The sequence below is a fragment of the Aaosphaeria arxii genome (assembly GCF_010015735.1).
Source record: "Aaosphaeria arxii CBS 175.79 unplaced genomic scaffold BU24scaffold_3, whole genome shotgun sequence".
Taxonomy (NCBI): Eukaryota; Fungi; Ascomycota; class Dothideomycetes; order Pleosporales; genus Aaosphaeria; species Aaosphaeria arxii.
In genome coordinates, this window is record NW_022983476.1 from 2928098 (window position 1) to 2955037 (window position 26940).

Genomic DNA, 26940 nt, shown 5'->3' on the forward strand with positions numbered 1-26940 from the left:
CTATCGATAAGAAAAAGGTCCATCTACACGTCGTCTCGTCCCAAAGGATGCCACTCACCGCCGTCGCCTCCGTTGCTGCATCGTGGACCATATCTCCCCTCACATATTCTCTCCCTCACCCTCGCCCTCCCTCTCCTCCCTCGCTCGCCATAACCTTACCAGAACCGACCTGGACTTCTCCACGCGTGTCGGCTGCCCCGCACGCTTAATATCCCGACAGCCATGGACCATCGCACCCCCTCCTCCAGCCAATCCAATGTCAACAATAACAGCATTCCACGATGTTGCTGTGGCTCCCCAGAATGTGTCTTCCTCGCACACAACAACGCGCAGCTCGATGGTCTCGAACGTGATGTCTTAAAGGCTGCCCAACTGGGTCAGGTATGACATAACATGCCCCCATCGACACTCTTCCGTAGTTCGCGACGCTCGTCTAGAGCCCGCTCGCATAATTGAAGACGCCATGTCGCTAACCTTCACCTTGCAGGCACTGCTCGTCCGCCATGAGAGCTACGTCGCCGACTCGGAGCGCGAGCGCCACAACATGCTCCGCACCATTGAGAATCTGGAAAGGGAGAAGCGGGAGTTGGAGGACAAGAATGCGCAGACCATTAAGGCGAACCGGGACCTCCTCGACCAGCTCGAGCACCTCAACGGTGCTGTCGCAGACTCGGATGCGCAGATCAAGGCCTTGACTGATACCCTTCACTCCACCGAAGACGAGATCCAGCGTCTGTCGTCGCTTGCTGCCCGCACGCAGATGCTAGAACGCCAACTGATTGAGCTGGAACGGGAGCAGGTGTCACTGCAGGGAACGCTGGACGACAAGGTTGGCGACGAACGTACGGCTATCCAAAGGTGGCGCAGGGCAGAAAAGACCATAGGAGATCTCCAAGACCAAATCGACCGCATCGAGAAAGAAGCCAAGGAAGAACGGGAGCGGCATGTGGAGATCGTGGCGCGTATGGAACGGCGCATGGCGGTGGACCAGGAACTGGCAACAGCAGCGGGCAGATTGAAAGCAAAAGCAGGACAACAGGAAAAACCCGGGACGAACGTCGTGTCGCACTTCGTCAAGGACATTCTGCTCGACAACGCTAATCTACAACATGGAATTCTGGAACTTCGCGATATGCTCACAACTTCGAATGAGGAGGTGGAACGACTGAGAGATCAGCTCCGAGCTCACCAACCGGTATCGCCAGTATTGGAACATTCCAGCAATCCAGTAGCGACAGCCACGAGTCTGCAGAAGGAATTGGGTAATGAAACGATCTTCAATCAGGAATTGCACATCCATCATCATTACCATGGTCCGCCTCCAAAGAAAGAGCCGCCAAAGGCTCAAGCGCCGCGTCGTCCAAAGAAAAAGCGGTATAGCCTTACTCCGGGGCACTTTATGCCTCCAGCACTGCAAGAGCCGTCAGCGCCTGCAGCCATTCTGTCACAGACAGCCGTTTCTGTGCCTCCGAACCCGAACAGGTGGTCGAATGCCACCACGCTGTGTCCACCTTCATTACCGGGGTCACCACTATCTGTGTCACATCGGGACTCGATTTACGACCGAGTCTTTAGTGATGCAGCGTACGATTCATCACGGCCGACAAGTCCATCGGACAGCGTCAATCCTGCGTCTCCCATGTTCGAGCCTTCAAAGTACGCAGAGAATTCAGACGGCCTGGTCCGCCACAAACGACGCACGTCGCAAAGTCTAAAGCCGCCCAGTTTGGCTACCATCCGCAGCGTATCGTCACCTATTGCTCTTACGACAAAATCAAGCGCCACGGCTGTAATCTCAGCAGTCAGTCCCGCACATTCACTATCCAACGACATATTCACTTTATCTCCATCTCTACATTCCACGATACCCGAAGAAGACGAAGAGAGTAGAATCGAAGAAGTGACCCACGACGACGACTCCGTCATAGCCACCCCTTCACCTGCACAAGACCTCGACCTAGGCATCGACTTCGACGCCACTCCATCTCGCCCTACAATCCGCCGCGCCGCATCCCACGAATCCCTAATATCAATCTCCGGCATGGACATCCACACCCTCCAGTCCCGCCCCGCGCAACTCCTCCTCTCCTCCTCCCCTCGCTTCGCAAGCCACGCCCCAGCCTCCTCATCCATCGAACCAGAACTCACCCCCTGGACCGCCACCGCCTCCGCCCGAATGTCAACCTCCCGCCCAGGACGCCTCGACACGCGCTCCCTCCTCTACGGCTCGATGGTCGCCCAGAAACGCAGCACCTCCGCCAGCAAGCAAACCCCCTCTCCCTCCTCCTCCTACACCGGCGTCGCCCTCGGCAAGAAAGTCGGCGGCTGGGTCTTCGGCAAATGGGGTGCCACGCCCGCACCCACATCGCCCTCACCCCTCTCCCCTCGCCCCGAATCCTCCGCCTCCTCCCAGTCCGCACAAACCGTGCAAAGCTCGTCCAGCGCTTCGAAGAAGACTGACGCAACGACGGCGGCGGCGGCGCAGAAGAAAAAGGACCCCGCGCCCCCGCGTCTCCGACCCTCAGGCGTCAACCAGTCCGGCCCGATATGGGGCTTCTTCGACATCCCCGAGACCCCCACAAAGGTCGTCGTCACGGCGGACGAAGTCGACGCCGATGCGCTGGGCGAGGCGCTCGAGGAGAGAGCGGCGGCGACGACGACGACGACGACGTGAATGTAAACACCCGGCGCGATTGATCTAGCATTTTTCTCACATTTTCTCGCATTCTTACGTTTGACGCGTTTACGTTTTTGGGATCGCGATTGCGATTGTCTTTTCTCCGGTTTTTTGGATACCCCCCACAGCACAAACCACACGAGCATGACTACCGGTGGTGGTAGAGTAGATAGAGTATAGCAAATCTATAATCATTACTCCTGATGTGTACTTTTTGAGGGTGCGTTATGTTGTGATTATTGTGATGGCATTACGTAGGATGGGAGGATGGGAGGGACGTAATATTGACATGCTTTGATGACATTGTTGGCTGTGAGTTTGGGAGAATGACTTAGATTCGTCTTTACAGCATGGAGGAGCTTCAACGGTGTCCGTCTCCCAACATGAGAGTACCCAGGATCAATTATATGCAATCTAACACCATAAGGTTCAACTACCTACACGCCACAGAGCCTTCCCGTCCCCAGGCATTTGATTGATAGATGTATGGCTGCGTACGGATGTACAGCTGGCGGTGATCCATCTGCTCCTGTGGTGTGTCTTGATTAGCATGCTACAACGGGCCTGTGTAGATGTAAGAAAGGTGAATACTAGTGTATTTGTGTTTCTATCAGCATCGACCACATACCGCCGCCATGGCTAAGGAAGCTGTTGATCACATATCTCTACGTCCATCCCGTCCATTCATACATGCCCCATTCAATGCTCAGAGAACGAAAAAACCTCCCCTCGAGAACTACATCCCACGACAAACCCCCTACAGCTTCCCCTCCACCTTCTCCACCACCTTCTCCTCCACCTCAGGCCTCTCCCCACCCCCACTATTCAAATAACTCAAGTAGCAATTCCACCCCAGCGCCACACAATTCACAACCAGCACCCGATGCTCCAACGGCACGAACTTGAAATTCACCGCCTGCACGCCCGGCCACAGTAGGAAGTTATTCAGCATGCCGGGCACATACGCCTTCTTGAGTTTCTCGGCGGGGGACGAGCCCTCGAGGTACGCCATCGAGGACAGGAAGAACGCCATGTTGGTCGGCGCGAAGAGGAATTGGTCGCAGGCGACGCGGGCGGCGATGGTGCGGTTCGTGGTGGACAGGTTGACGCGCGAGGCGAGGAATTGGTACCATTTTGTTGCGGCGGGTCCGAAGACGGCTGGAGGGGGGGTGTTGCGTTAGCGATCTGCGGATTGGGGGTTGATGCTAGATGTCGAGGGGAGGGTAATGAGGGAGAGGAGGGAGGGAGGAGACGTACCACCGCCGTACAACGCCATGCGTCCTGTCCGCGCATAACTATGCTTCTCGACTTTCTCCACCGCGTGCTGCGATAGCACGTCGCCGAGGCCGAAGAGAACCTACGCCATATCGTCAGTCCATCGCTCTTTCGCAATTCGCCTCAATGCCTCCAAAACAAAACAAAACAAGCAAAGAAGAAGCAATCCAGGGTAGAGTAGGGGGAAAGGTGGGTGGAGGAACATACAGCAGTAGTAGTCGCCTGCGTCAACAGAGGCGCGGTGCGAAGTTTCGCCTGGTACCATCGGAACGCCATGGTGATGTATGTGCGTATGTATATCGTCTGTCTTCCGATATCTCTTGATCCGTGTCCTTTTCTTGAGGATTGAAGGGTGTGTCGAGGGCGGAAGTGGGTTGTGGTAAACAGACGTTCGTTATCGCTTCACTTCGCAAACTGCAGATCAATCGGCTCGCTATCCGTGTGCGCTTCGAGTTGATCCCTCGAGTCTTTCACTACTATGATGTAGGAATCGTAAAAGTTGTTAAAAAGTCGCAGAACAGCACGACCCAGATACGCGCCTAAGTAGCAGCAGCAGAAGTGGAAGAGCAAGAAGAGGAGGAAAAGCGATCGAGGAATTGTCGTCACACCTTTATTCACCCACCACCTCCACCACCTCCACCACCAGCACCCCCAAAAAAACCCGATGATGTAGTTGTGAAAGTGGGTCGGGCCCGCCAAACCCAATGGGGACCCTTGTCAGGGCATTTGAGTAAGCAGGGGGGGGTGGTGATGCTAGCTGGGGCGGAGATACTGTGTTCGTAACGAGGGTCCTTTTTGCACTCTCCACAACAGTTAAGATTGTATTGTGTAGGTGGTGATTGTTAAAAAAAAGGTCTGGACCCTTGAACGACACGTCGAGTTTTCGTGTACCTTTCGCCAGTGAATCGACGGAGTCCATGTTTCTAGAGCGCTGACCTGGATATACACGGCACTTTCCAAAAAAGGCATCTCCGCAGCTCTCCACAGGTTTCCCTATTTGACATGTTATACGTTAATCATTACTAACAATCTACGATACACTACTACTTACTACGCCTACATACCTTGGTTCCTAGATAATAGACAGTAGGAAGTAAATACACAAGTAGTTACTACTATTTCTCACCTCGAATCACTTTATGTCGTGGTATTCTGCTAGAGATGGCGGAACCGTGATATATGTGTTGACTTGAAAACACTCGCGGACTCTCGAGGGCCGGGTTCGAGGACGTAGCTCTCTACTAGATGTCAATGTACTTATCTACTTGTCTAGCGATTGAGTAGGACGTAGGAAGTAGAAGTATTAACATTTCGGTTATGCTTTAGTTCTCCTGTAGATATGCAGGTAGCTCCAGCGTGCGTATACACTCCACTGTGTTACATTCATATCCTCAATTCCCCTAATCTCAATGCTCTGTCACGCGGGGCTTTGCTTTGCATAAGTAGAGTGAAGAGACACGTTTATGAAGTTCAGCAGTAGAGTAGAGTAAAGTAAAGTCGTTCATTGATGATACGAAATCTAGTTATAGTATAAAAAAAAAACTTGTTCCATTCGTGGTGTGTGGGGGTATTCCTTCCTTCCTTCTTCCTTTTTATTCAAACTCGAGATCGTGCATTGAAGATGCTTCAAAGAAAAGCGTACAGCCGCTTGGGTACTATTGCCCCGTTCTCGATCAATCAATCCCATCCCAAGGATGTCCAAGCATCATTGTCCCCATCGCGGTATATATAAAGAGTATGACACGGGATTCCAGGCCACCGGGATGAAAGGTGGGGGAAATTTCTTTAATAGTTTCAGAGAGAAAAAGCGAGGGGACACGCTGATAAGACCTCCATCAGTTGTGTCACCCCGCAAGATAGATATATAACGCCATGAGCCCCCCCTGGGTTGTGTGTCGTTCGGTGTGTGTGAACGAACCCGTACCCAAGAACCGAATCCCAAAGCCGTCCATCCAGGGCAAATGCAACGCAAAACGCAGACAGAACAACCAGAAACCCCAGTGGAAAAAGAAAAGAAGAGACGCAGGTCCAGGACGGAGAAAGGTGGGTAGTCATCGTGCGAGTTTTTGAAAAAATGGGGTAATAGACATGAAATTGGTTTTGACATGGTTGATTATTCTTCTCTTCTCTCTTCCTCTCGTCTCTTCTTTAATCAATCTCCATCCTTTGGCTCGGTTGAGGGCCGCTCACATAGGGCATCTCGGTGCCATTTGCGCCCTTGGTTGCACTGGCCTTCTTGCTGTTCACGTGGGGTTTCAGGCCCTTGTTGAAGTTGTGCGTGCAGATGCATGCGATGACGATGGTGACGATAACCAGGAGGATCGTGAGCACGGCGAAACTGGTCAAACTCTTCCTGGCAGGCATGTAGTCCAGGAGTCGCTCCTTGTCGGCGGCGTACATTCGGATGAGCTTGAACAGGAAGTAGGCGAGCGCGATGAAGTAGATGATGATGATGACGATCATTCCGGCAACGGACTCCCGGCGGACCCAGTAGGCGGCGAGGATGAGGAAGACGAAGGTGATGGCGAGGGCGGCGGCGGTCAATGCCAGTTCGACGGTAGATGTGTTCTCGACCACGACCAGGAACTGGACCGTGAAGGCGAGGAAGAAAAAGAAGTCGAACTTGAGGAGGGCGATGTAAATCTAGAACTGATGAGTGATGCGGCCTTGCTGTAGATCGGTCGCGACGGGAAACTTACCTGGTACGTCAGATATCTCCTCTTCAGGCGCAGATCGGCACTGATGTGCTTGTAGATGGTCCATGCGAACTCGTCGTAAAGCTTCCAGGCGACGAAGGCCAGAGCTAGAGTGCCGGCAGCCATCAGGATGGGGAGGGCGATCAAGATGCCCCTCACCTGCTGCCAGAAGAGATGGTCGGTGATGAAGGTCTGCTTGTCGAGGTACTGCACGGCGTCCTTGATCTGGTCCATCTGGATGGCGGCGTAGATCAAGATGCCGATGTTGTAGAGAACGAGTCCGATGACTTGAATGGTGTTCTTCATGCGCAAGGCGTCGTATACGAGTATGATCTGGTAGATGTATCCGAACATGAAAACTGCGAGGTATGTGGGGATGGTGCGGGTTTCATTGTGTTGGTTCGGTATGTTTTCTCGCAGACTGTTCTGGAATCGACCGAAGACGTACCTGGTGCATGTCAGTAGAGAATCTTTGGAGATTTTGGGGAGATACGGGAGCAAACATACGCTTCGAGGCCGAGAGCAACGATGGCCTGGAGGAGGGAGATGAGCATGAATGCCCAGGTCCATTTTGACTGTGGAATGTACATTCTGGGAGTCCGTCGGACGGGTGGTGGGAGTTGTGTAGGGAAGCCCTCGCGATGGTGGTATCCGCCGGGTTGCGGTTCGTATGATTGTGGTTGGTAGTTGTTGTATGTGTTGTTTTCGTAAGGCTGAAAGTTGCGGTCCATAGGCTGGCCTCCGAGGAGGGATGCTCGTGACTCGTGGTGAGTAATTTTGGCAACGGGTGACAGCCGCGAGATGGCGGCTGAAGAGAGGTAGCGGAGCGGAGAGTGAGTGCGCGGTCGAAGTGAACGACGAGAACTGGCAGCTCAAGACGTTTGTTGGATTGCGACGCGCGACGACGAAGGTTACGACGGCGGCGACGACGACGACGACAACAAACGGTCGGTCGGGATAGGTATGGGGATAGGGTTGTGGGATGCGGGATGCGGGTGGGTTGTTATGGATGGATGGAGGATGTGGAGAGCAGCGAGGAGTGAGACCAGTGTGAGGCAGCTGAATGGTATTGGCGATGATGCGTCGCAGGAAGGCAAGAGGCCAGGGAAGCCGGAAGGGAGGAAGGTGAAACGGCTGGGGTTGAGGAATTGGTGGGAGGTTTCTATGTGCGTAGGTGTGTGTTGTCGCGGGAGGAGCAGCAGCAGCAGCAACGAGCAGCAATGAACAGTTGGATCTGAAACGGAGGCGAAGCTTGGCTCTGGCGGAATGCGAAGAAGAGTGGTCTGATGATTTGCGCGGAAAGTGAGCGAAGTGAGCGAGTGGTGGAGCGGTAAGCGATAGTGGTGATTGTAACGATAATGTGTGGTGGAAGAGCGAAGAGAGAAAGGATGGAGAAGAAGGAAGAAAAGGGTTGCGTTGAGTGAATAAGGCCCCAGCCGCGTATGCGCAAGTGGGTGAGGGAGGGAAGGAGTTTAGTTGGTGAGCGGAGAAAGTCGACTCTCCTCCCCAACTAACAACTAACAACTAACAACGAGTATCCTCGTACTCCTACTAGGCAGGTCCTCCCAACTAGTAGTGTACCCCGTAGATGGTTGCTTCTTGTATTATAATACTTCGCAAAACAATCATCCAGGAGGGGGAAGGATGGTTGAAGATGGAGGGAAAAGAAGGAAAGGAGGAGAAGGAGGGATTGGATAGGTAAAATAGGTTATGAGCATCAAAGGACTTGGGAATAGGTAAGGTAATGAGAATACAGTAATAAGGACTCAAGAAGGGAGACAGCTGAGCTGAGAATGTTTGGCTTGACTGGACTGGCTGGGCTGGCTGGGCTGGGCTGGGCTGGGGGGGCTTTGTTCTTGGGCTTGGGGACGGATACTTACAGGTAATAGATGTACAGAGTACTTGAATGAGGCTGTACAGAATAGAAGAGTATGACAACTACTGTCTGTATACTGTGTGTATGTGGTGATACAATTGATGTATATGGGCAGAGAAGTGACAGAACCAATCTTGACAAACAATAACGATACTCTACACGGTATAACCACAGTATTGTAGTAGACAGAGCACAAGAGTAAAAGGAGAGCCGTTCACTGGGTGTCCCAGCGTCCGACTATAAAAAGAAACACCAGAAAAGTCCAGTTCCAGTCCCAGTCCCAGTCCCAGTCTTATCCTTACTTACTACTCTTGACCCAACTAACTATTACTTGACCTGCCCTGACTCCTGGAACCAGTGGACCGACCGACCACTCCCTAGTCAGTTCCCTTCAAATAGGGCTGGCTCTATAATACTGTCCCACGGTTGCTCTCCCGCATATGGAAAGTTCTTGCGCTCTATAGGAGAGATGTTCATCGATGTAGTATTGTTATCATTACTGTCACTGCGTCTACCTACGACTATGACGATGCAGAATACTCCGTACAGTGTACATACAGTATACAGTACATACCGAGGAACATGAAAGGAGAAATCCCTCACGTGTGAAAAGACGTCAGTTGACCTGCCATCACATCCATCACAGCCCTCACAAGTGCCATTCGTTCGGGTAATGGCAGACCATCCACTCGACGATCAATCAATCAATCAATTCCGACCTCCTCATCGTGCAATCATCAATGTGGGTGCATGCATGCCTGCTGATGACGACAATCTTCCAATGGGATTTGCAGTCCGTCGCTACACCTGGTCAAATTTGTCCTTTCGCGGTGGCGCAGTCTTTTCTCCCTGCACCGCCCCATTCCCTCCCGTCTTCTAGCAAACAATCTCCGATGCACTACAGACTGTACTGAGTACGAGCAGGAGATACGATTGCCTACGAGGTACCGGTTATCTTGAATAGTGGTTGAACGAGTGAGCCCATTTCGATGATTGTCTCTGTCGACCTCCTCGTTGTCTACCTAGATAGAAAAAGAAACATAACTAGCTAGGTACACTGCACATCTATTAGAATACAATTAATTCCTTCTTACTCGACACTATCTCTATAGTTATGTCTAAATGTAAACACAGCAACGTATCGTACCTACAATCTCCACATTCGGTTTCCTCCATTGAAGCAGCACGTGGTGGTAATGAGTGAATCAACCCCCCCCCCTCCCGTTGTTTCAACTTCCGCACCATCGTTCTTCTTTTTTTGTTTCCCCTCACTACCCCCTACTCTAGTTACTCTAGTTACTCTAGTTACTCTAGTTACTCTAGTTACCCGGTAGTGGCTCGTTCCCAGGTACGAGTACTTGTAATCTCCACCAGCTGTGGCGCAATGCCGACTTCCCGTCTCCGTCGAGCTTCCTATACGGGCACGTGCAACGAGTGAGAGAATCACGGACGCAGTCATGTGGCGCGGTGTTTCGACGGACGGAGCGTGCTGATCAGTCAATTGGAGTCTTCGTAGATTGCACACAGGAGACTGTGGAGTCTGGACGATGGATTGTAGACTGTAAACCTGTAAATCGTGGACGGTGGATGTGAAATGGGTGGTCAACTGTGGCTGGTGACCCGGAACAACTTCCGCCGAGGATCCTCCCCTCCCCATCTCCAAACCATCGACGTCTCTCTACTCGTACCTTCAACTCCAAGCTAACAAACAATCTACCTTTTGCGCCTCGGTCAACAACCCCCCACAATCTCCATCTCTCGGCCTCGTCAACTCGACCATGGCCTCCAGTACGTCTTCCTCCATTCAATCGTCACCCTCTGGCTCCTTGCTCTCCTCCATACTGACCTACGCCGCAGCTGAGAGTATCCTACAGACCGCCGCCGACAATGGCACTCTGGAGGTGTATGTACCCCACCCTCAACCCGTCACTCATAACCTCATTCTAACCCCTCAATGCAGTGAAGACTGGCCAAAGGCATTCCAATACATACTCGACCGACTAGATGAGGTGATTACACCCACACGTCCTGCCCCCATGTCGCTTGCGCCAAACCATCTAATGCAACCATCCATATAGATCATTCATAACGAGTTCCCACCTCCGCCCTCACCACCTTCCGACCCTCTCACGCCCTCTGCCACAGCCCAAAATCAACCTCCACCTCCTCAAATCCAACCGGCATTCTCGAGCCAAACTTCAGAAACAGCCGACAAAGAAAATGCGCCGCCCGCAACACCACCGCGTCCCCCAGTTCCAGCCTTCACATCAACCCCCTCCAATGCCAACAACACGACCTCCTCCTCCCTACCCTCCGAGTGCGTAAACTTCTACTCCTCCATCCGCACGCAACTCACCTCCAACTTCACCAAATCCCCACCGCACACGATCCAGCGGCTGGCAGAACTCGTCATCCAACCCAAACGCCACTACCGCTACCTCCCCGCCTACCTCCGCGCTCTCGACCGCGTCGTCTCCGTCTCCTCCCCAACGACCACCTTCCCCCTCCCGCAAGCCCTCCTCCCATCCGCCTCCTCCACCCTCCTCAACGGCGCCACCTCCCCCTCCACAAGCTCCGCCCTCGGCTCCGACGAATCCCTCGGCGGCGCCCTCCTCACCCCAATCCCATGGCTCCAGTCCCGCGGCTCGCAGACCGAACTCATCTCCGAGTCCACAGAGATGGTCGAAGGCCCCAACGGCGCAGGCCGCATCGAAACCGTCACCGTCATGGGCGGAATGCTCCCCAACCAACAAGCCCAAGCCCACCAGATCGCCCAGCAGCAGCAACAGCAGATCGCGAGCTCGCACCCCGACGGCGAGACGCTGCCCTACACGGGGCCCGTCACGCAGGGCGAGCTCCTCCGCCAGGAGCAGGAGGCCGGCATCGTGCTGTCGAATCCGCACCACGTCGCGCCGATCCGGCCGATCGCGACCGACGCGGAGCTCGAGGACGAAGACAGGGTCGGCATTGTTATCGGGACTGTCGAGGACGACGCCGAGGACGAGGCGCCGCATGCGAGGGGCCCGGAGGTCATTGGCATGGAGGACACGGGGCCGCAGAGGGCAGGCGCCGTGCATCTGGACATCGAGGGCGCGGTCGGAAGGCCGAGCATCGAGAGGAGTAGCAGGAGTCCGCAACCGCAGCCGCAGCCGCAGTCTACGAACCCGGCCACTGACGACAAAGAGGCGGAAGCAGAAGAAGACACCAACGACGAGGAAATGGACGACGTCGACGGCGAGGCTAAGGAAGAAGAAGCCTCCGCCGACAAGGCTGCAAGCAAGTCCCCGGAAAAGACTGCCGTCGACGAGGAGTAATTCAACTTCACATGGTCTCAACATGCACCGCAGAACCTGCCACCGTGCAAAAGCGAGAGAGAAAGTAACATAGTATACCACTCGATAGAAATACATATATATAATTATACCCCCTGCACAACCCACACCCCACACCTACCTCATGCTCTGTTAGCTTGGCTCAAGTGATTGTGTGCGTTTTTTGCAATATGACTGTTGTCTGACGATTGGTACTATGGTATCCAGTGGGTAAGAGCGAAAGAGCGGGGAACGATACGAGATATCGCTGAGTATGATGTGTCCTTGGCCCTATCAACCCAAAGGACACCCGCCGAAAAAAAAGACATACGAAGGGTCAAACCATACACACACAGACACATTCGATCAATCCGATCTTGTAGAACAGGAGGGAGAAGCGTCGGGCAAGAAGGAAACCGCTCCCGTCCTACACTCTCGTGCTGTGATGGAATAGAGGAGGGGGCGATGTATGATGGTATCCGTGTTCGCATTCTACGATAATCTTCTTGGGGGTACGTATGTATACAGGACGTGCTGGGGGCTATGAGATAGTGGAGCAGGGATGCAGGTCAACGGTGTTCACAATGATACTTGATTCGTCGTGTCTATGTCTGTTTATTACGAGTGTAAGTATGATAACTTAGGGTACTTAGGGATTCGTCTTGGGTTGGGTTGGGCTACGAGGGTATGATTATGACCGTTACGCCTGGTAATTCGGTTCTGGGAGTTATTACAAGAGATCACATGGTGTGGGAAAACATAGGGAATGAATGTATGAACGATTGTTGTGGTGGTAGTGGTGGTGGTGAAAAAAGTGTGCAATTACTGTTATATCCAAGATATCCAAAAACGCTAATAGATGCTCCGACGACAAAATACGACAAGAAGAAAAAAAAGGATTAAGACCGTTGATGTGGAAGGACCGGAGAGATTAGTAAGGCGAAGGCGTCCGCCAGTTCTTGTATAGGCACGAGCAGAGCGATCCGGCGTCCTGGGGCTCCAGCCCTTCCGTTATCGAGTTTCCTGATCCGCTGGCCTTGCACGAGGGTATTGATTCGCCGCCGCCGACGGATTGTTCTACGCGGACGGCTATAGAGGGGGGATGTTAGCTTTGATATAGCATGCGACTGGGCGGGTTGGAACTTACCGAATGGCCAGACGGGATAGCTTGGGCTGCCGTCGCTTTCGCCCTTGGATGCGTCTGGGTATCCCTTCGCCATCTTGGTGTACAGGACTGCTTGCAGACTCGTGCCTTGGAACTCGCAGCTCGCGGCCTCGTTGTCCTTTGTTAGTCCGGTACTCGGGCTCACAGTCTTCGTCGATGATAGTTGGAACCGGTATCGCTCTGTGTCTTTTCCTTGGTCCAGGAGCTCCAGGTCGGTGTTCTTGAAGGATATGCTGAATGGGTTGTCGGTGGAAGAGATTTGGTATTTTCCTGATGAGGGAGAGCTTATTATCCAGTTGAATGTCGCGAGAGACTTTGAAGGTGAGGTGTTGTAATCCGTGTACGGGTAGCATGTCCATGTCGCAGGGTTCGATGTGCAATTTGTCTGCACCGTGTCCAGGAAGGTCACCATGCTGTATGTGCCTTGTGGGAAGTTGGGAGGAAGTGAGGATGGAGAGACGGGTGATGCGGTCGATGAAGCGCCTGCTGCGGCGGGTTGCTGGGAGTCGTCATTTGAGCTGCATCTTGGTCAGAATAATTCATGTCAAGTACGACACGACGCATGCTCCGAGCATGCATCGAGCGTAGAAAATCTAAGTACCTCTTCTTCTTTTTCAGTCCTATAGCCAATCCTACAGCCAGCGCAATGATGCATGCCAGCACCACTGCGACAATAACCAACAGTCGTTTCCAGCCGCCCCGTTTGGCAATCTGCTTGTTATTTTTTAACCGGCTCAGCTTCTCTCCGTCCGACCACACGCTCGTCGAATACCCGCTCCCACTCTGCTCTTCAATGCTTTCTCGCGGCGCATCTCCAAACGTCGCTAGCATACCGCTCTTTCGCACCGACGCTCGATCACGTGTTCGATTTGCGGCATCGCCATTTTCAAGGATAACGGATAGGCGTTGGCCAGCTGGTGTTGATATCCGTTTGGCGGCCGGCGCGTTGTCTGCCTTGCTCTTCCAGAAGTCCATGGTTGAAGCCAAGGTGGTGTGATGGGTAGATGGCTGGGAGTCTCAATAAACAAGAGACGGATGGACGGCGAGAGTCTCTCCTTCTCTGGACCAAAAGGCTATCGTACGGGATGGCGAGGTCCTTCTCCCACTCGCATGCTCGACGGCGTGCGTCCTCCAGGTACGGTCACAGTCACGGTCGTGATCAATTGGGCTCGATTCGTTCGCTATAGCATAATGGGTGGGTATCTCGCGGGCAAAACAAACGTAAGACGAAAGTAGGTGAAGATGAAAGAGAAGAGAGAGTGTGAGAGAGATACAGTAATCACAGCAGTAGCTCAACGGTCGTGCTAATACGAACGACAGCGGGATGAACGGAAAAGGATAGGGAAGAAGGGACAACGATCAACGACTCTCCACGGATACCTGACTCTTTCTCTCTCCTCTCTTCCTCTCGCTTCTCCTCTCCTCTCGCAGTAGCAAAGCTATGACCACAATAAACTTTAGAGCAGCTCGAGGAATCCACACGTGGAGTCCCTGTACGGCATGGCGCGAATAGGCTGCTGTGTCGCCATCTCCATATTCAGCCTAGACATTCAGCCCATCGGGACGCAGCCAAGCAGCAATTGGCTAAAGGTGTGAATGGAGGCAATGCATGACGATGGATTAGGAGGAGCCCCGGTAGATCCAGAACGAGCGCGATGCTTTTTCTGGAGTGGACTGGATAGGACGGGCTGGGATGGGCTGGAGTGTAGGATGCGGGTGGGTGGGAGCTCTGGTGGTTGGTGATCAAGCGAAGAACTGTGCTGCCAAGGGTGATGGAACCAGATTAGTACTATTTCGGACTAGTCAAGGTACAGCCGACTCAGTGCATCACCCGATCCCATCAAACATTGAACCCCTATTATATCCACCCACGTCGTGTTATTACACACTGACAACGACCGTGACAGTGACAATGACGAGTACTTACTACACCAAGCCGTTGCATGATATGTCGATTTCACTCCACACAGAAACGGTCTTTGGAAAGTCAGTGTCAATTGCACCTAAAAACATTCTTTGCTTCTGTGAATGAACATATATCTTCATCTCCGATGATAACGCTCTATGAAGTTTTACGCAAGCCACTATCCTACATTTAACGCCAAACTTTATAATATCGAATGTTACCTGCAGTTCACTTGCTAATGAAGGACTCACTAACTAAACTATCTACATAACTACTCAAGTGGAAGTCAAGTCCATACTCACGACTCACGATGCCTCTCTTCATCACCCAAATCTTCCCCTACACACCTTGATCCGCCCTTCTCTTCCTATTCCTCCGAACTCGCCTCCATGTCTCAACCTCAGGCGAGATCAATCCCCCCGTAACAATACCCTCTGTGATTTCACACTCCGTCTGCGAGATGCGCGGGAATCCCCACCTCTCTTGCACCTTCGCACACGTATGCAACAGCCAATCCAAAACCCGCTGAATTGACGCAGCCTCATCATCTATCACCCCTCTTCTCTCCGACCCTTCCTCCTCCAACCTTGCCGCCTCTCGAAGCCGTTTCGTCTTCCTCAGCCACGGCAACGTGGACGTTACCAACGGCGAATGCACGCAGAATGGGACCATGGGCGCGCCGAGCCCAGCGGAGCCCGCGCTTAGTGCCCATGGGACGGACTGCGCAGTGCAATGCGCCGCCCGGACGTCCATTTCTCGAACGTCGTCTAGCCTCGGCAGCAGACTAGCTGTGGCTTGCGCGGGAAACGACTGGTACAGTGCTAACGTGAGTCCGCAGAGTAGGTTTCTGACCAACCAGTACCGTAGAAGATGCCGGAGTGCTTGAATCGAATCGAAATGTAGTGATGTGCTCACGACGTCGTTGATTTCCTGGGACGGAGGGACGTGTCGGGTTGTGGTGTTGGCGGCGAGGTAGGAAGCCATGAGTTTTGATGGCTCGGCTTCCCATAGCGATTCTGCGTGAGATATCGCGGCTGCTATCCTCCGTAGGCTGAATGGTCCGGCGCGTGCGTCGCGAACGAGACAGTTAAGTCGAGGTATCTGTATCCAGACGTGCATGAGTGCCATACTGGTAAGGCGGAAAACATCAGACGGGTGGTTGAGATCTGGTGTAATTATACGCGGGTTCGTAGCCGCGAGGAAGAACGGAGTATCGTACTTCGAACGCCTGTCTGTGTAGAGTCCCGAGCCAACCTACCCAACAACATCAGTTGCCATGATCGAACACCTTGTTAATTCAAAACATACCTCTGCTTCGTAAGCGGTGAAAATGACATTCCAGAAATCAGGATCCCCCCGCCACGACTCGTCTCCTAACCTCAGTAGATTCGTCGCTGCATCGCCATGTTGGAAAAGTCCAAGAAGACTGCCATCGTTTAGGAACATCTTAATTAAATAGTCAACATCAAGTCAGACCTCCTGGACAAAAGATCACACACCTCTCCGTACATGTGTAAAATAATACTCAGAACTACATTCAGAGGCGGCACAGACGACGAGCCGTGAACTTGATTGCGCAAGACTTCAATCGCTCTACCCTTAGAGCGTCTTGCCGCCTTGGCATTTGATGCCGTGGGGTTCTTCTGAGCATTCAAGCTGTCGAGAGAGAACTGTATAGCGGAATCGAGCACAGTGCTGGAGCCAATGCGGCCGGGGATGGAGGTAATCCAAGACGCTTCCGCCACGAAAGGGTTGCAAGCGGGATCATGTGGTGAGAGGATCCGTATGAATCTTGTAGCGAGATTAGTACCTGCAGGCGAGGGCTGTGGAGAGATGGATTGATATGGCATTGAAGAGACACTCCTTAACCGCTGAACTTGTCTATCACTGCCGGGACTTTCAGTTGATCCAGTAGCTGAGAGTCTTGATCTCGACAGAAATTCTACATCGTACATGGAAGCCAGTCGAGTGTCGATCTCCTCATTGATAGCCTCCACGTCGCCTGCAGGATCTTGACTTGAAGACGGCCCAGACTGCGCATCATCGGGAGCATCTGTGAGTGGATAGACAATCGGGACGACTTTGGATCGCCCATAGTTGGTGTACTGATTCGGATCCTCGACGACGAATTTGAACTCTGAACGTTTGGGCTTCCCATAGTAGCTACATGTTCGCTTTCCCAGTTGGCATGGCCCGCATGAGGGTTTTCCTTCGTCGCACTAGGGAAGTTAGCGAGTATGTACGTTGTATTTCTACCATGTGGCATGCGGTATCTATATTGAACTACTAGTAATCCATAGCGAGCGCCACTTGCTTGGAAGTCGCGGTAGGATGCCTCGCAGGCCATTGGAATTGGATCAGGCATGCAGCGAACGTACCTTTACTTTTCGGACTCTACATACATCGCATTTTCCCTTCCGCGTCATGTCAACTAGACGGATTTTGATTGCGATATGTACGTCTGTGTCGCACAAAGGGACGATGACGTCGGAATCCTGCCAACATGCAAGTTATACGAATTGCCTATTGGGGTTAGCAACTGCTTGGTATCTCGAGTATTCGATGTATGATGAACTCAACAGATGGATGGCATAGGTACGTCCTCTGAAGATGTCTATCGCAGTCAATGTGTTCCAGAGAATGGCGAAACAATTTGGTCCTTCTGACTAGAGTTGTAAGTAGGAGTATGTGGACACAAATTGCTAGCTTATGTTATGCCAAATATGCTAGCAAATCAAGAGAAAATTAAAAAAAATCCACAACGCCATATTTTAATGCAGTATATACAGAGGACTTGACATAATAGTCGAAAAACGAGGTCACATGCTTAGAAAATTCATTTTGTGCTCATACCATTCAGGTGCGGTCGATGGCCAGTTTGGGAGGTGAAATGTCATGTTGTAAAGCATAGCTCCAATGCTTATATCTGAAAATCAAGTGTTGTCATTTTATCTGGGCTTGAATAAATAACATGGCCACTAGACTCGAATAACATATCGACAGATTTGAATGATCTGCGACATGTCATTGAGGTAATTGAAGGACCGATTTGCTGACTCTAGTGAACTTACTCTATGCTGGATATTATGTCAGCCTGTGCCCCGAAGATGACAAGACAACATATCGTATATAACTTGACAGTGCGAACTCCATCATCTGTGCAAAGTACTGACAAATCGTCGGACAACATTTATTCCGGTAATCGAGGAGCTACAACTACTAGGAGGTATTCAGTCACTCAGAGCATATCTCGGCGCCAACTTTCGACAAACACAACTAGAGTCGTCACTTCAGAATCAATCAAAATTGGCGCTATTGAATACACATTACCATTGAAGCATGGAGCCACCATCCTATCAGTTCGTGAAGGTAGAGCTATTAGCAGCCGGCCACGTCGCGATCATAAAACTCAACCGTCCAAACTCCGGAAATTCCTGCCATCCAACACTGGTATCAGAATGGTCATCTGCGCTTGAATGGATCGAGCAGCAACCAGACATTCGCGTCGTCATCCAAACAGGCGAGGGAAAATTCTACTGTACAGGCATGGAGCTCGTAGACTCTGGACCAGTGCCAGCTTTGCCGTTCGCACGCGGTTCCGTCTTCGACTCCCTCTGCAGGACGCTCATCTGTACCGAGAAGATCCTGATTGCAGCGGTGAATGGTCCGGCAGCGGGATTTGGCGTGAGCAGTCTCGGGCTATTCGATCTTGTTTACTCGGTTCCGGATGCATATTTCTTCACGCCTTTCGTCAAGTGGGGGATGACGACCGAGGGCGCATCGAGCTACTCTTTCACAAAGCTCATGGGCCACCAGAAAGCTGCTCTTCTTTTCCTTGCGGGCGATCGCGTTTCGGCGGAGGAGGCTGAGCGATTAGGTCTTGTCAGCAAGATACTGCCTGGAGCTGGTTTCTTGGATCATGTTCAGGCGATTGCAAGAAGGATTTCACAATCTCCACCAGGGGCGTTAAGGGCTACGAAAAGGTTGATGAAACACCAGCATCGTGAGGAGCTTTTGGCTGCGCATGAGCGTGAATGCGATGTTATGCAGAATGAAAGATACGGGTCGGAGGAATCGCGACAAGCCCTGAAGCAGTTCCAGATAGAGAAAGAACAGAAGCGAAAGCTGAAAAGTAATTTGTAGGCATCGAAGTATACATGATAGCTAGAATGATATTGAAACGTTTCTTTTATTAATGTGCTGTGATCCTACGCAATTCTCAGAACGTGTATCCATGATAGCCTATCGGAAACACAGGTTGCGTATCATCGGCAAGGGCAGCATCAATTGCGTCAAGATCGAAGTTGGGATCGAAATGCTCGAAGATATCGATGTCTGGTAGGTTATCCCACATTGACCAATCCGTTTGTGCGGGTTGAGTCGAAGCTGCGACATCAAGACTTGAACCCCCTGCAGCACCGGAGACAGGTGTTCCCCCATGGCTACTCGTCCTTGACCTTTCGGGCTCTTGAGACTGATGAGCCATAGAAGAATATACTTTGTCTGTCTCATTGAGCATCTGCTCAACAAGATTGGCGATGCCAATCGCTACTGGATAGGCATCGCCTAGATCCCGCAAGATGTCACAGCCAAGTGTGAGTTGCTTTTGAGCTCTCCCGCGGAAGAGAGGAACCTTGGTGAATCGAAATTCGCGATAGAAGAATCGTAATGCAAGAGATACAGCATACGGCACGATGGGAGTTGGTGGGAACTTTCCATTATAGTCTTCCGAGATCATGGATATGACTCTTGTCGCCGACAAACTTTGTCGAACGTGGGATGGAGAGGAGCGTGGTGGCTGCGTCAATGCATGGGTTCGACATGACAAGATAGCGACTGCATGATAGAACGTTTCCAATGTTGCTGGTACATCTAATGTTAGTCTACATGTGCTTACATGGCCCCCATGAAATAGGCTTACCGAGAAGATTGGGCTTTATACGTGAAGCGCTGGCTTCATGTACAATGCTCTCATAATCAGGCAGCTCCAGACCCCAGTCTGCTTGTGGTCTATCTGGATTGGGCCGATAGAGATCGATGACTTTGTCAAGAAGAACAGTGGTGCGGAGACATAGTTGAAAGCATGCCTCCTGTTCCGGAATGCTTTCTCCTAGCCTGTTCCCGAAGTCGCGTTCATGCATCGTGACAGGCCGCCCATGGAATGCTGCATTCAGTCTGTCCAAGGCCCAAATGCAACAGAAAACTCGAGCTGCTGAGGGTTGCTGGTTAGCTCGGAGGTGAAGTCCAAGGGTTTGTGCATGAGCGACTGCGCGTGCACACATCTCTACTGGCAAATGGCGGTCCTCGGCTAGTTGTGTGTACATGGAGAACAGTGCACAGATCTGGCATACAGTGAATTTGTCTTTGATGAGGTCCAGGTTCAGACATGTTCGGACTGAAAGTGAAATCCGGTACGAGAATTCGCTTCTTTCTAGGAGTGTGGGTTCGTTGATGTTAAGTCGAAGGAACAGCCTGGCAGAAGGACTTGAACTCGAGATTAGAGAAACGATCTGCTTCATGACAACGTGGGATGGGCGATGAGGATTCGGAGCCTCGAAGATATCCCTGTCGAGGATGGGAAAGATAGGATGGAACTCCTCGAAATAGATATTAGATAGGGCTGCGAAATCCGACGAGTCGGGTAGTAAAGAGAGACATGATTCCTCGAGATGTGGTAGTAAGACTCTGGATATGAGAGGGTCGGCACAATAGACAGCATCTGATTGAGTCTGCCTCATTGGGAGTGAGGTGTAAGGCTGGGGTGCGCTTCGTCCTACAGAAGACAACCATACACCGACCTCTTCAGGTTCTCCAGATCCTGTGGTCAGCGTGGGACTAGTTGCTGCAAGAAAGGTAGCTTCAGGGTTTAGATGTCCGATGAATCGCGCGTCATGTCTGGACTCGCTGTAATTACGACTACCATTATACGATGTTTGGGTGGTGGGTCTCCCCGAATTACTGTCGGCGCGACCACTACTGGCAGTCGCCGGCGATTCTGGAGGCAGCATTGCACTCTTCTCGACATAATGTTGAGCTCTCTGGGGTACAGTACCCCCATCCGAAGGCACTGATGGTCTTGACGTAGTAACTTCACCGTTCCCAGTAGTACCTGGTTCATTGGAAAGTCTGATACGCTTAGGACTCGAGCCTGATTGATCCGCCTGTGGCACAGCAGATGAAATTACATCTTCATTACCGTGTCCGCAGCGTTTCTAAAGAAGCATTAGTTTTGCACGATGAAATAGTAGACGTATCATGTGCTACCTTTCGTCGGCGACAAGTATCGCAGGCCCGCTGTGACCCCGAACGCTTTTGCGGCATTCCATGGGTATCACTGGGAATGAATTTCAAGACTGCTGACATATTCCGAATGCTCCCAGTGTAATTACGACAAGGTTTTTGATAACTATCATGCGGGTTGATGTGGGAGTCTGGGGTACAGGCGGAGGTGGCGGGACTTTCCAATCAGAGCACGTGCATTATGCTTGCGGGGCGGAGATACCGGGTTGATGCGATGCGACTCTGCGCTCTCCAATCGGTGCATGTTGATGGCAGCGAAGCCGAAAGGGTACTAAAGTTTCAACGAGAGCCAAGTCGCTCTTCATTTGCTGTCTCAAAATTCGTGCATAATTGAGTGCAATATTTGGAATAATTGACTCGCATTTTCTTGTGAAGCGGCGCTGCCTAATGGGGAATCTCCGTTCTGCATTACCATTTTGGCGATCCCGATTAGTGACTATCTCGAAAGGAGAAGGGAATATATCACAGAATTCATCCAAATACTAAGAAACAAATAACCGCCTTTCATGATATTCATGAGTAAAATTACTTCATTCTGTGAGGTTCTACCTGATGGCCATCTCAATTTCTGGCATAGAATTGCATCATTACCTAGGTACTTGAGTGCTAATCGTTCTAAACCCGTGCTATAATATACCCATAAGGTAAAAGCTTCAACGGCTGGTGTTGCTGCTTGTCTGCATCTTCTTTTGAGTTTCCAAGGTCACTGGACAATATCGTATTTTGCAGATATTGTGCAGCTTCTGCTATTGTACAGCCCCGGGTTAGTATGATATGTCATGTGTTCCTACACCGACAGGTCGGTCAAAGTGTTGCAAGCATCGGACGAAGAATATGAACTTACGATATGCCCCCTCCTTGTCGATGGACTTGGTGTCTCTCAAGGTATTCCAAAAGTCGAACTTATTGTCAGATGGCAGGAATGTTGTACGGGAGAGGCAGTTGGTAGTAGTAGACGCGAGCGGCCGGTAGGAGCTTATAGCTGATGACAGTAAACGAAATAGCCTGGCATCTTCAACCTTCCCATCTTTGGAACTCCTTGTTATATCCGATGAGGTTGAGATCAATGTTCAAAGTCTTGAGCATCATGTCCATGGTGAAGCCCTGCTACGAATTAGTCCAATCTACTTCGCCACGTTCTCACCACTCGACCCAGAGAAACTCACATCATCGTCGTTAGCTTTGTCCTCAGAATCATCCTCTCCTTTCTTTTCATCCACAGCATCCCCGAGATCTGCATAATCATCATACACCTCTCTCTCCTCTCCATTCTCTTCCATACCACGTCGCCGCTCCTCTAATTCCCTCTCTGCATCCTCCTTTTCCCACTTCGCCCTCCACTCTTTCTGTTCCCTCTCCCTATCCTTCCACGCGCCAACACCCCCCATCCTCTGAACCCTTTCCCTAGTCGTCGCGAACAAATCCTCTGCCACCTCCCTACTCGCCGTCCGCCACATCTCGATTTCGCGCTCTAGGTCTTTGTCCTTGGAGGAAGTAAGCAGCGCATGGGCCTGCGTGAGAATTTGGATCTCGGATCGTAGCTGGAGGATTTGCTTTGCTACTGAGGGGTTGGTAGGGCTAGTCGATGCTGTGAATGGTTTCGAGGATTTGGGAACTTGCTGTGTTCGCGGGGTCAAGTTTGGTGGATTGGGGCGGGATGGGAGTTTTGTGGAAGATAATACTGGTGTTGTTGAAAGGAATGATGACGTAGTAGAAGTTACATCGGGCTCGGACGGCGGGTCGGACGAAGCCGATTCGTGTGAAGGAGATTGCTGTTGCTGAACTTTCAATGGGGTGCGGAATGGTGATTTGAATGGCTTGTGGAGGGTTTTTGTTGCTTCGTTGAGGCGGCGGCGTTTTGCTTGTGGGGTTGACATATTGGGCTATATTTTGAGTGCATTGAGAGAATGCCAGCTAGCTGTATGCGTGTATGCTCTGTTGTCGAACTTGTTGAACATGTGAAGTGAGGTTGGACGCGAGTGATGACGGGATATCTGAGAACGGCGCATGTGTGGGGAAGGTGGAGTGGAGTGTGGGCCCGTGCAAAGGTGTATGGTGTCGCGCTGTCAGGTGACCTAGGTGTGTTGATCCGAAACTCTACCATCTCTCGACTTTTGGTTTTCGAGTAACAAGATGCTAACGGAAAACGCGTCTCGAATATTTGATATAGAAGTGGATATCAAAACAATGATCGTGAGTGGGGCACACCAGCGCTTTAGATGAATGCCAGAGCAGGTGCCGCATGAAGCAACTAAAGTGATTGACTACGCCGCAATGTCACTTATTCCTCCTGATTCAATGGGAACATGAATGGTTCAGATCTTTTCTTTTTTCCAACAGAAAAGCGTTACTTTAAGTTATTAGCCGTCATTCATAAACGGCCCATTCTGACTATTCTGGCAACCTCGAACAATGGCCACTTCATCAGTGACTGTCTTTCCCTCTGATGCAGAACCTCGAGCCTACAACCATGAGGGGTACCCGCATGCCGTAAAGACATCTAGCGAACTATTCCGAAACAGCTGTCGTGACCAATTTCTAGCATACCCGGAAGCCGAAGTCTATTTCTCCTCCTATGACGAACAGATCAGCCAAGGAGACGTTTATTCATCTGGTGACAGCTTTGCCCGGGGTGCAATTGATGCTTGGGCTCAGCACCGGCACCTGATCATCCGACCGGATGAAGTATGGTTCGCTATTCTCGTGCAATTGAACTTCTATATGATCAAGAATGCGGAAAGACTGAGGCACCTGTTCGTTAGTCATACAGGGAAGAAAAGAATACATGTCTCAGATTGTACTTTCGAGGGCATCCTACATAAATTCCAGGACGCCATTCACGAAGAAGTAAAGCCTGGCTGGCTACGAAATTGGGTCATGCCTGAGTTCAGTACGACAACCTGGACTGACCACTTGACCGCCAGTGTCCTCTTGATGGGTCTCATGCAGAGATATTTCAAGTACAGTTGCGATATCATATGTGGGTTTCCATCCGTGACTCTGAAGGGCGAGAAAGAGGACTGGGAACAACTCCTCGCAAAGATTGATCGCCTCGCAACCTTTGGTGCCCAGCCAGAACAATTCGCTGAGCAGCTGCGACCAATTCTTGAACGTTTTGTGCGCACCTTCGAGGAACCCGACCACCCCGAAACCAGAACTTTCTGGAACAGCATGGTTGTTGCCAAGAATGACGGCGCATGCGGACTGCCCCCATACTCCTTGAAGGGATGGTTGACAGGGTTCTTTTTCTGGGATCTTGAAGGAAATCCAGTCATCAAACGGGAGCCGGAGAATCCTTTAATTCTCAATGGCATCGCTTACAAAAAATGGTTCATTGAGGATTTGCCAGTCGGCTATGCGCAGGCTCCTGTTGTAGTGATCGGTTTCAAGGGTATGGAGGAATTCCCAGCGTATGTTCTGGCGGGAAACGTGGGAAAGCGTATCAAAATGGGATTACCGGACGGCTATGAACAGGCACTACAGCGCTTCGATGGTCGAATAGGAAACCCCAGAAAGCGAATCAAAGGAAAATTACTGAGCAGATGTATAGAGGCAGCCAAGCGTCTCAATGGCCAAGCTATAGATGATGCTACACCCCACGGGACGCTCGAGCCGATGTCTGGATGGCTCATGTACGGCCCGGCCCCAGATCCGGACGGCGGACCAAGCCCGGGATATTGGCCTGAAGTCGAAACTGAATTCGAAGATTTGTATAGAAGCTTGGGGCGTTCAATTAGAAACGGCAGGTCTGCGTCATCAGGTGTTCGCCACTGAGCTCGTGTGATTCAGAAATGTAGTCAAGAGGCAATGAAAGGTTTTTTCCCGATATTATCGTACATAGACAGGTTATTTTTTTTCCAGCAGCGAATGTCATGCCTTCCCTATCTAGGAAACATCGCTCACAGTTTGATTGATACATCCAACCGGTCTAACCCAAGCGCAAGTCCCGAAACAGTTGCCATGTACACTATTAACACAGCCATTGACTCGAGCTTACCAAAATCAAGAGTAGGAATAGTCAAGTTGACTAGTCCAGTCAGCAAATTAGCTGCGAGGAAGACTGCTAAACCGTTGCGATTGAAAGCAAATAGTAGCGGACTGGTAGCATCTTTAGCCCTTTGATTCTCGTCTTCCTTGCTAGATGCTTTACGAAGGCTCGGGAAGTAATAGCTCTCGATGGCATAGCAAATGGCGATTTGTGAGCTATTGAAGGCACAAGTCCATAGAAAGTAAGGGAAATTGGCAAGTCTCCGTGAGACGGACAGCCCGAGGCCGTAGTAACTGATGGAAAAGTAGAAGAGCGTGATCCATGCCAAGGAAGACACGGCAAGCTTGCCCATGATCGACTTCTTCAAGTATTCAATCCGGGATGCGTTTGGAGGCAACGAAGACTCTCTGGGCAATGCAAATGAGCCCAGTGACTGACCTGCCAGAAATATAGCGAGGTAGCCGAAAAAGGAGAAGATGCCCTCCCTGTTCATCGAGATGAGATCTGTCCGTGGAGCAGTGAGAATGTATGCCCCTAGATCGGTCTTGTCAAGAGCAAGTTCATGTAAAGCGGAAAGCATGCAAGAGAGTACAGCATAGGAAGGGACGAGCTGGAATGCAGACTGGAAAAGAGAGACGAATGGCGGTAAGAATCCCAAGGTAAAGAAGAAATTCCAGTGTACACCGTACTCGGTAACATGTTCTGCGTAGTCCAAACCTTTTACGGATATTAGGCGGAGAACACCAAGCACGAGTAGAGGTATAGAATGTCTCAGAGATCCCATGAACCTTCTCGACAAGGATGGGCGCCTATTGTTATCCTCCTTGAGAAATGATCGCACGGATACTACTCCAGACGTGAAGACGAATGAGCCTACACCCACGTCCATCAGTGATGTACCCCAGTTCTCTACTTTCCCAAAACGTCGTGGGAACACCCGGAAGTCTACAGCAAGTATTGCAATGCATGTGATAACCATCATTGCACCACGATAATGCGTTATGAAAGGCTTTATTGGGAGGCGGTCGAGCGGAGTCGGGTTCTTGGGCTGCGGGCGAGCAGATCGTTGAGGAGGCGTGCCGTGCTCGGTCATGGTAATGAAAATGGCAGGCAAAAGAAGGAGGATATTGAGAACCCATGGCGTAGAGGAGTATATAGTGGTTGAGAAGAGAATTGCTCCACAATTGAGCAGAAAATCGACGGCCATAGGGCCAAGAGTGTAAGGAATGAATGCCCGAGTCCGCGATTGAAGTACCGACCATAAAAGAATTGTGAGCTGTCAAGGTCTGGATTAGTATGACGGCATCACCAAGATCTTGAGTGTGCATACCGGCATTGCCAACGATACCGCATTGATATCAGCCACGGAGCTCCCGGTGAGGCCGCTCACGTGTTGAATCTTTGCAGCTTTATCGTATTTGACCATTGTAAACTTCAATCCCCGTTTGCTCCTGGTATTGGAGTCATTGGCGCGTGGGGGCTCGAAAGGTTGTCAAACGCGTCGTGTTAGTTGTCCTTCGGCGGTTCAGTTTCGCCGAACCCGACCAACCTCACTCCTTAATTATATTATGTCATCAAAGCAAGCATTTGCTTCAGTAAGACTCTTCATGGGTGATTCCATGTGATTTTTTTATATTAGCAGTATGATATTGTAGTCAAGTCAAGTAAAACATAATTCAATCAAACAAGCAGAATCCCTCGACAAGTACGACCTATACGTCCCACCACTTCAAAACAAACCGTTTG

At 51.1% G+C, this 26940-nt stretch overlaps 11 protein-coding genes across 11 annotated transcripts; 4 read left to right on the top strand and 7 right to left on the bottom strand.

The window, feature by feature from the left end:
• The first annotated feature begins 357 nt into the window (after window positions 1-357).
• BU24DRAFT_420935 (uncharacterized protein) lies at window positions 358-2857 on the top strand. Its single transcript, XM_033527595.1, has one exon. It carries the CDS (start codon window positions 464-466, stop codon window positions 2672-2674), a length of 2211 nt encoding a protein of 736 aa, XP_033386216.1. The 5' UTR covers window positions 358-463; the 3' UTR covers window positions 2675-2857.
• Window positions 2858-3260: 403 nt separating this feature from the next.
• On the bottom strand, window positions 3261-4575 carry BU24DRAFT_449457 (uncharacterized protein). Its single transcript, XM_033530946.1, has 3 exons — window positions 4160-4575; window positions 3935-4034; window positions 3261-3835 (listed from the first exon to the last, which is right to left on the bottom strand). Exons 1-3 carry the CDS (start codon window positions 4226-4228, stop codon window positions 3435-3437), a joined length of 570 nt encoding a protein of 189 aa, XP_033386217.1. The 5' UTR covers window positions 4229-4575; the 3' UTR covers window positions 3261-3434.
• Window positions 4576-6100: 1525 nt separating this feature from the next.
• Window positions 6101-7238, bottom strand: BU24DRAFT_345795 (uncharacterized protein; the record flags this gene model as incomplete). The annotated part of the gene is made up of 3 exons (XM_033523458.1): window positions 6101-6595; window positions 6652-7096; window positions 7156-7238. The coding sequence occupies 3 exons, from the start codon at window positions 7236-7238 to the stop codon at window positions 6101-6103; spliced, it is 1023 nt and encodes a 340-aa protein (XP_033386218.1).
• A 2954-nt stretch (window positions 7239-10192) lies between these two features.
• On the top strand, window positions 10193-11948 carry BU24DRAFT_420939 (uncharacterized protein). Its single transcript, XM_033527596.1, has 4 exons — window positions 10193-10312; window positions 10382-10427; window positions 10485-10533; window positions 10603-11948. The coding sequence occupies exons 1-4, from the start codon at window positions 10303-10305 to the stop codon at window positions 11836-11838; spliced, it is 1341 nt and encodes a 446-aa protein (XP_033386219.1). The 5' UTR covers window positions 10193-10302; the 3' UTR covers window positions 11839-11948.
• Window positions 11949-12752: 804 nt separating this feature from the next.
• BU24DRAFT_161708 (uncharacterized protein) lies at window positions 12753-14256 on the bottom strand. The gene is made up of 3 exons (XM_033521383.1): window positions 13602-14256; window positions 12983-13518; window positions 12753-12924 (listed from the first exon to the last, which is right to left on the bottom strand). Exons 1-3 carry the CDS (start codon window positions 13973-13975, stop codon window positions 12767-12769), a joined length of 1068 nt encoding a protein of 355 aa, XP_033386220.1. The 5' UTR covers window positions 13976-14256; the 3' UTR covers window positions 12753-12766.
• Window positions 14257-15062: 806 nt separating this feature from the next.
• On the bottom strand, window positions 15063-17548 carry BU24DRAFT_420941 (uncharacterized protein). Its single transcript, XM_033527597.1, has 4 exons — window positions 17285-17548; window positions 16406-17125; window positions 16215-16352; window positions 15063-16160 (listed from the first exon to the last, which is right to left on the bottom strand). The coding sequence occupies exons 1-4, from the start codon at window positions 17330-17332 to the stop codon at window positions 15246-15248; spliced, it is 1821 nt and encodes a 606-aa protein (XP_033386221.1). The 5' UTR covers window positions 17333-17548; the 3' UTR covers window positions 15063-15245.
• A 516-nt stretch (window positions 17549-18064) lies between these two features.
• Window positions 18065-19098, top strand: BU24DRAFT_161732 (ClpP/crotonase). Its single transcript, XM_033521384.1, has one exon. The coding sequence runs from the start codon at window positions 18246-18248 to the stop codon at window positions 19047-19049; it is 804 nt and encodes a 267-aa protein (XP_033386222.1). The 5' UTR covers window positions 18065-18245; the 3' UTR covers window positions 19050-19098.
• Window positions 19099-19125: 27 nt separating this feature from the next.
• Window positions 19126-21269, bottom strand: BU24DRAFT_460873 (uncharacterized protein; the record flags this gene model as incomplete). The annotated part of the gene is made up of 3 exons (XM_033531850.1): window positions 19126-19769; window positions 19828-21118; window positions 21171-21269. 3 exons carry the CDS (start codon window positions 21267-21269, stop codon window positions 19126-19128), a joined length of 2034 nt encoding a protein of 677 aa, XP_033386223.1.
• Window positions 21270-21734: 465 nt separating this feature from the next.
• BU24DRAFT_449464 (uncharacterized protein) lies at window positions 21735-23201 on the bottom strand. Its single transcript, XM_033530947.1, has 3 exons — window positions 22373-23201; window positions 22051-22310; window positions 21735-21993 (listed from the first exon to the last, which is right to left on the bottom strand). Exons 1-2 carry the CDS (start codon window positions 23081-23083, stop codon window positions 22221-22223), a joined length of 801 nt encoding a protein of 266 aa, XP_033386224.1. The 5' UTR covers window positions 23084-23201; the 3' UTR covers window positions 21735-21993; window positions 22051-22220.
• Window positions 23202-23618: 417 nt separating this feature from the next.
• BU24DRAFT_449465 (uncharacterized protein) lies at window positions 23619-24980 on the top strand (the record flags this gene model as incomplete). Its single annotated transcript, XM_033530948.1, has 1 exon — window positions 23619-24980. The coding sequence occupies one exon, from the start codon at window positions 23619-23621 to the stop codon at window positions 24978-24980; it is 1362 nt and encodes a 453-aa protein (XP_033386225.1).
• Window positions 24908-26671, bottom strand: BU24DRAFT_449466 (GPI-anchored wall transfer protein 1). The gene is made up of 2 exons (XM_033530949.1): window positions 26525-26671; window positions 24908-26470 (listed from the first exon to the last, which is right to left on the bottom strand). Exons 1-2 carry the CDS (start codon window positions 26618-26620, stop codon window positions 25106-25108), a joined length of 1461 nt encoding a protein of 486 aa, XP_033386226.1. The 5' UTR covers window positions 26621-26671; the 3' UTR covers window positions 24908-25105.
• Between the last annotated feature and the right edge of the window lie 269 nt (window positions 26672-26940).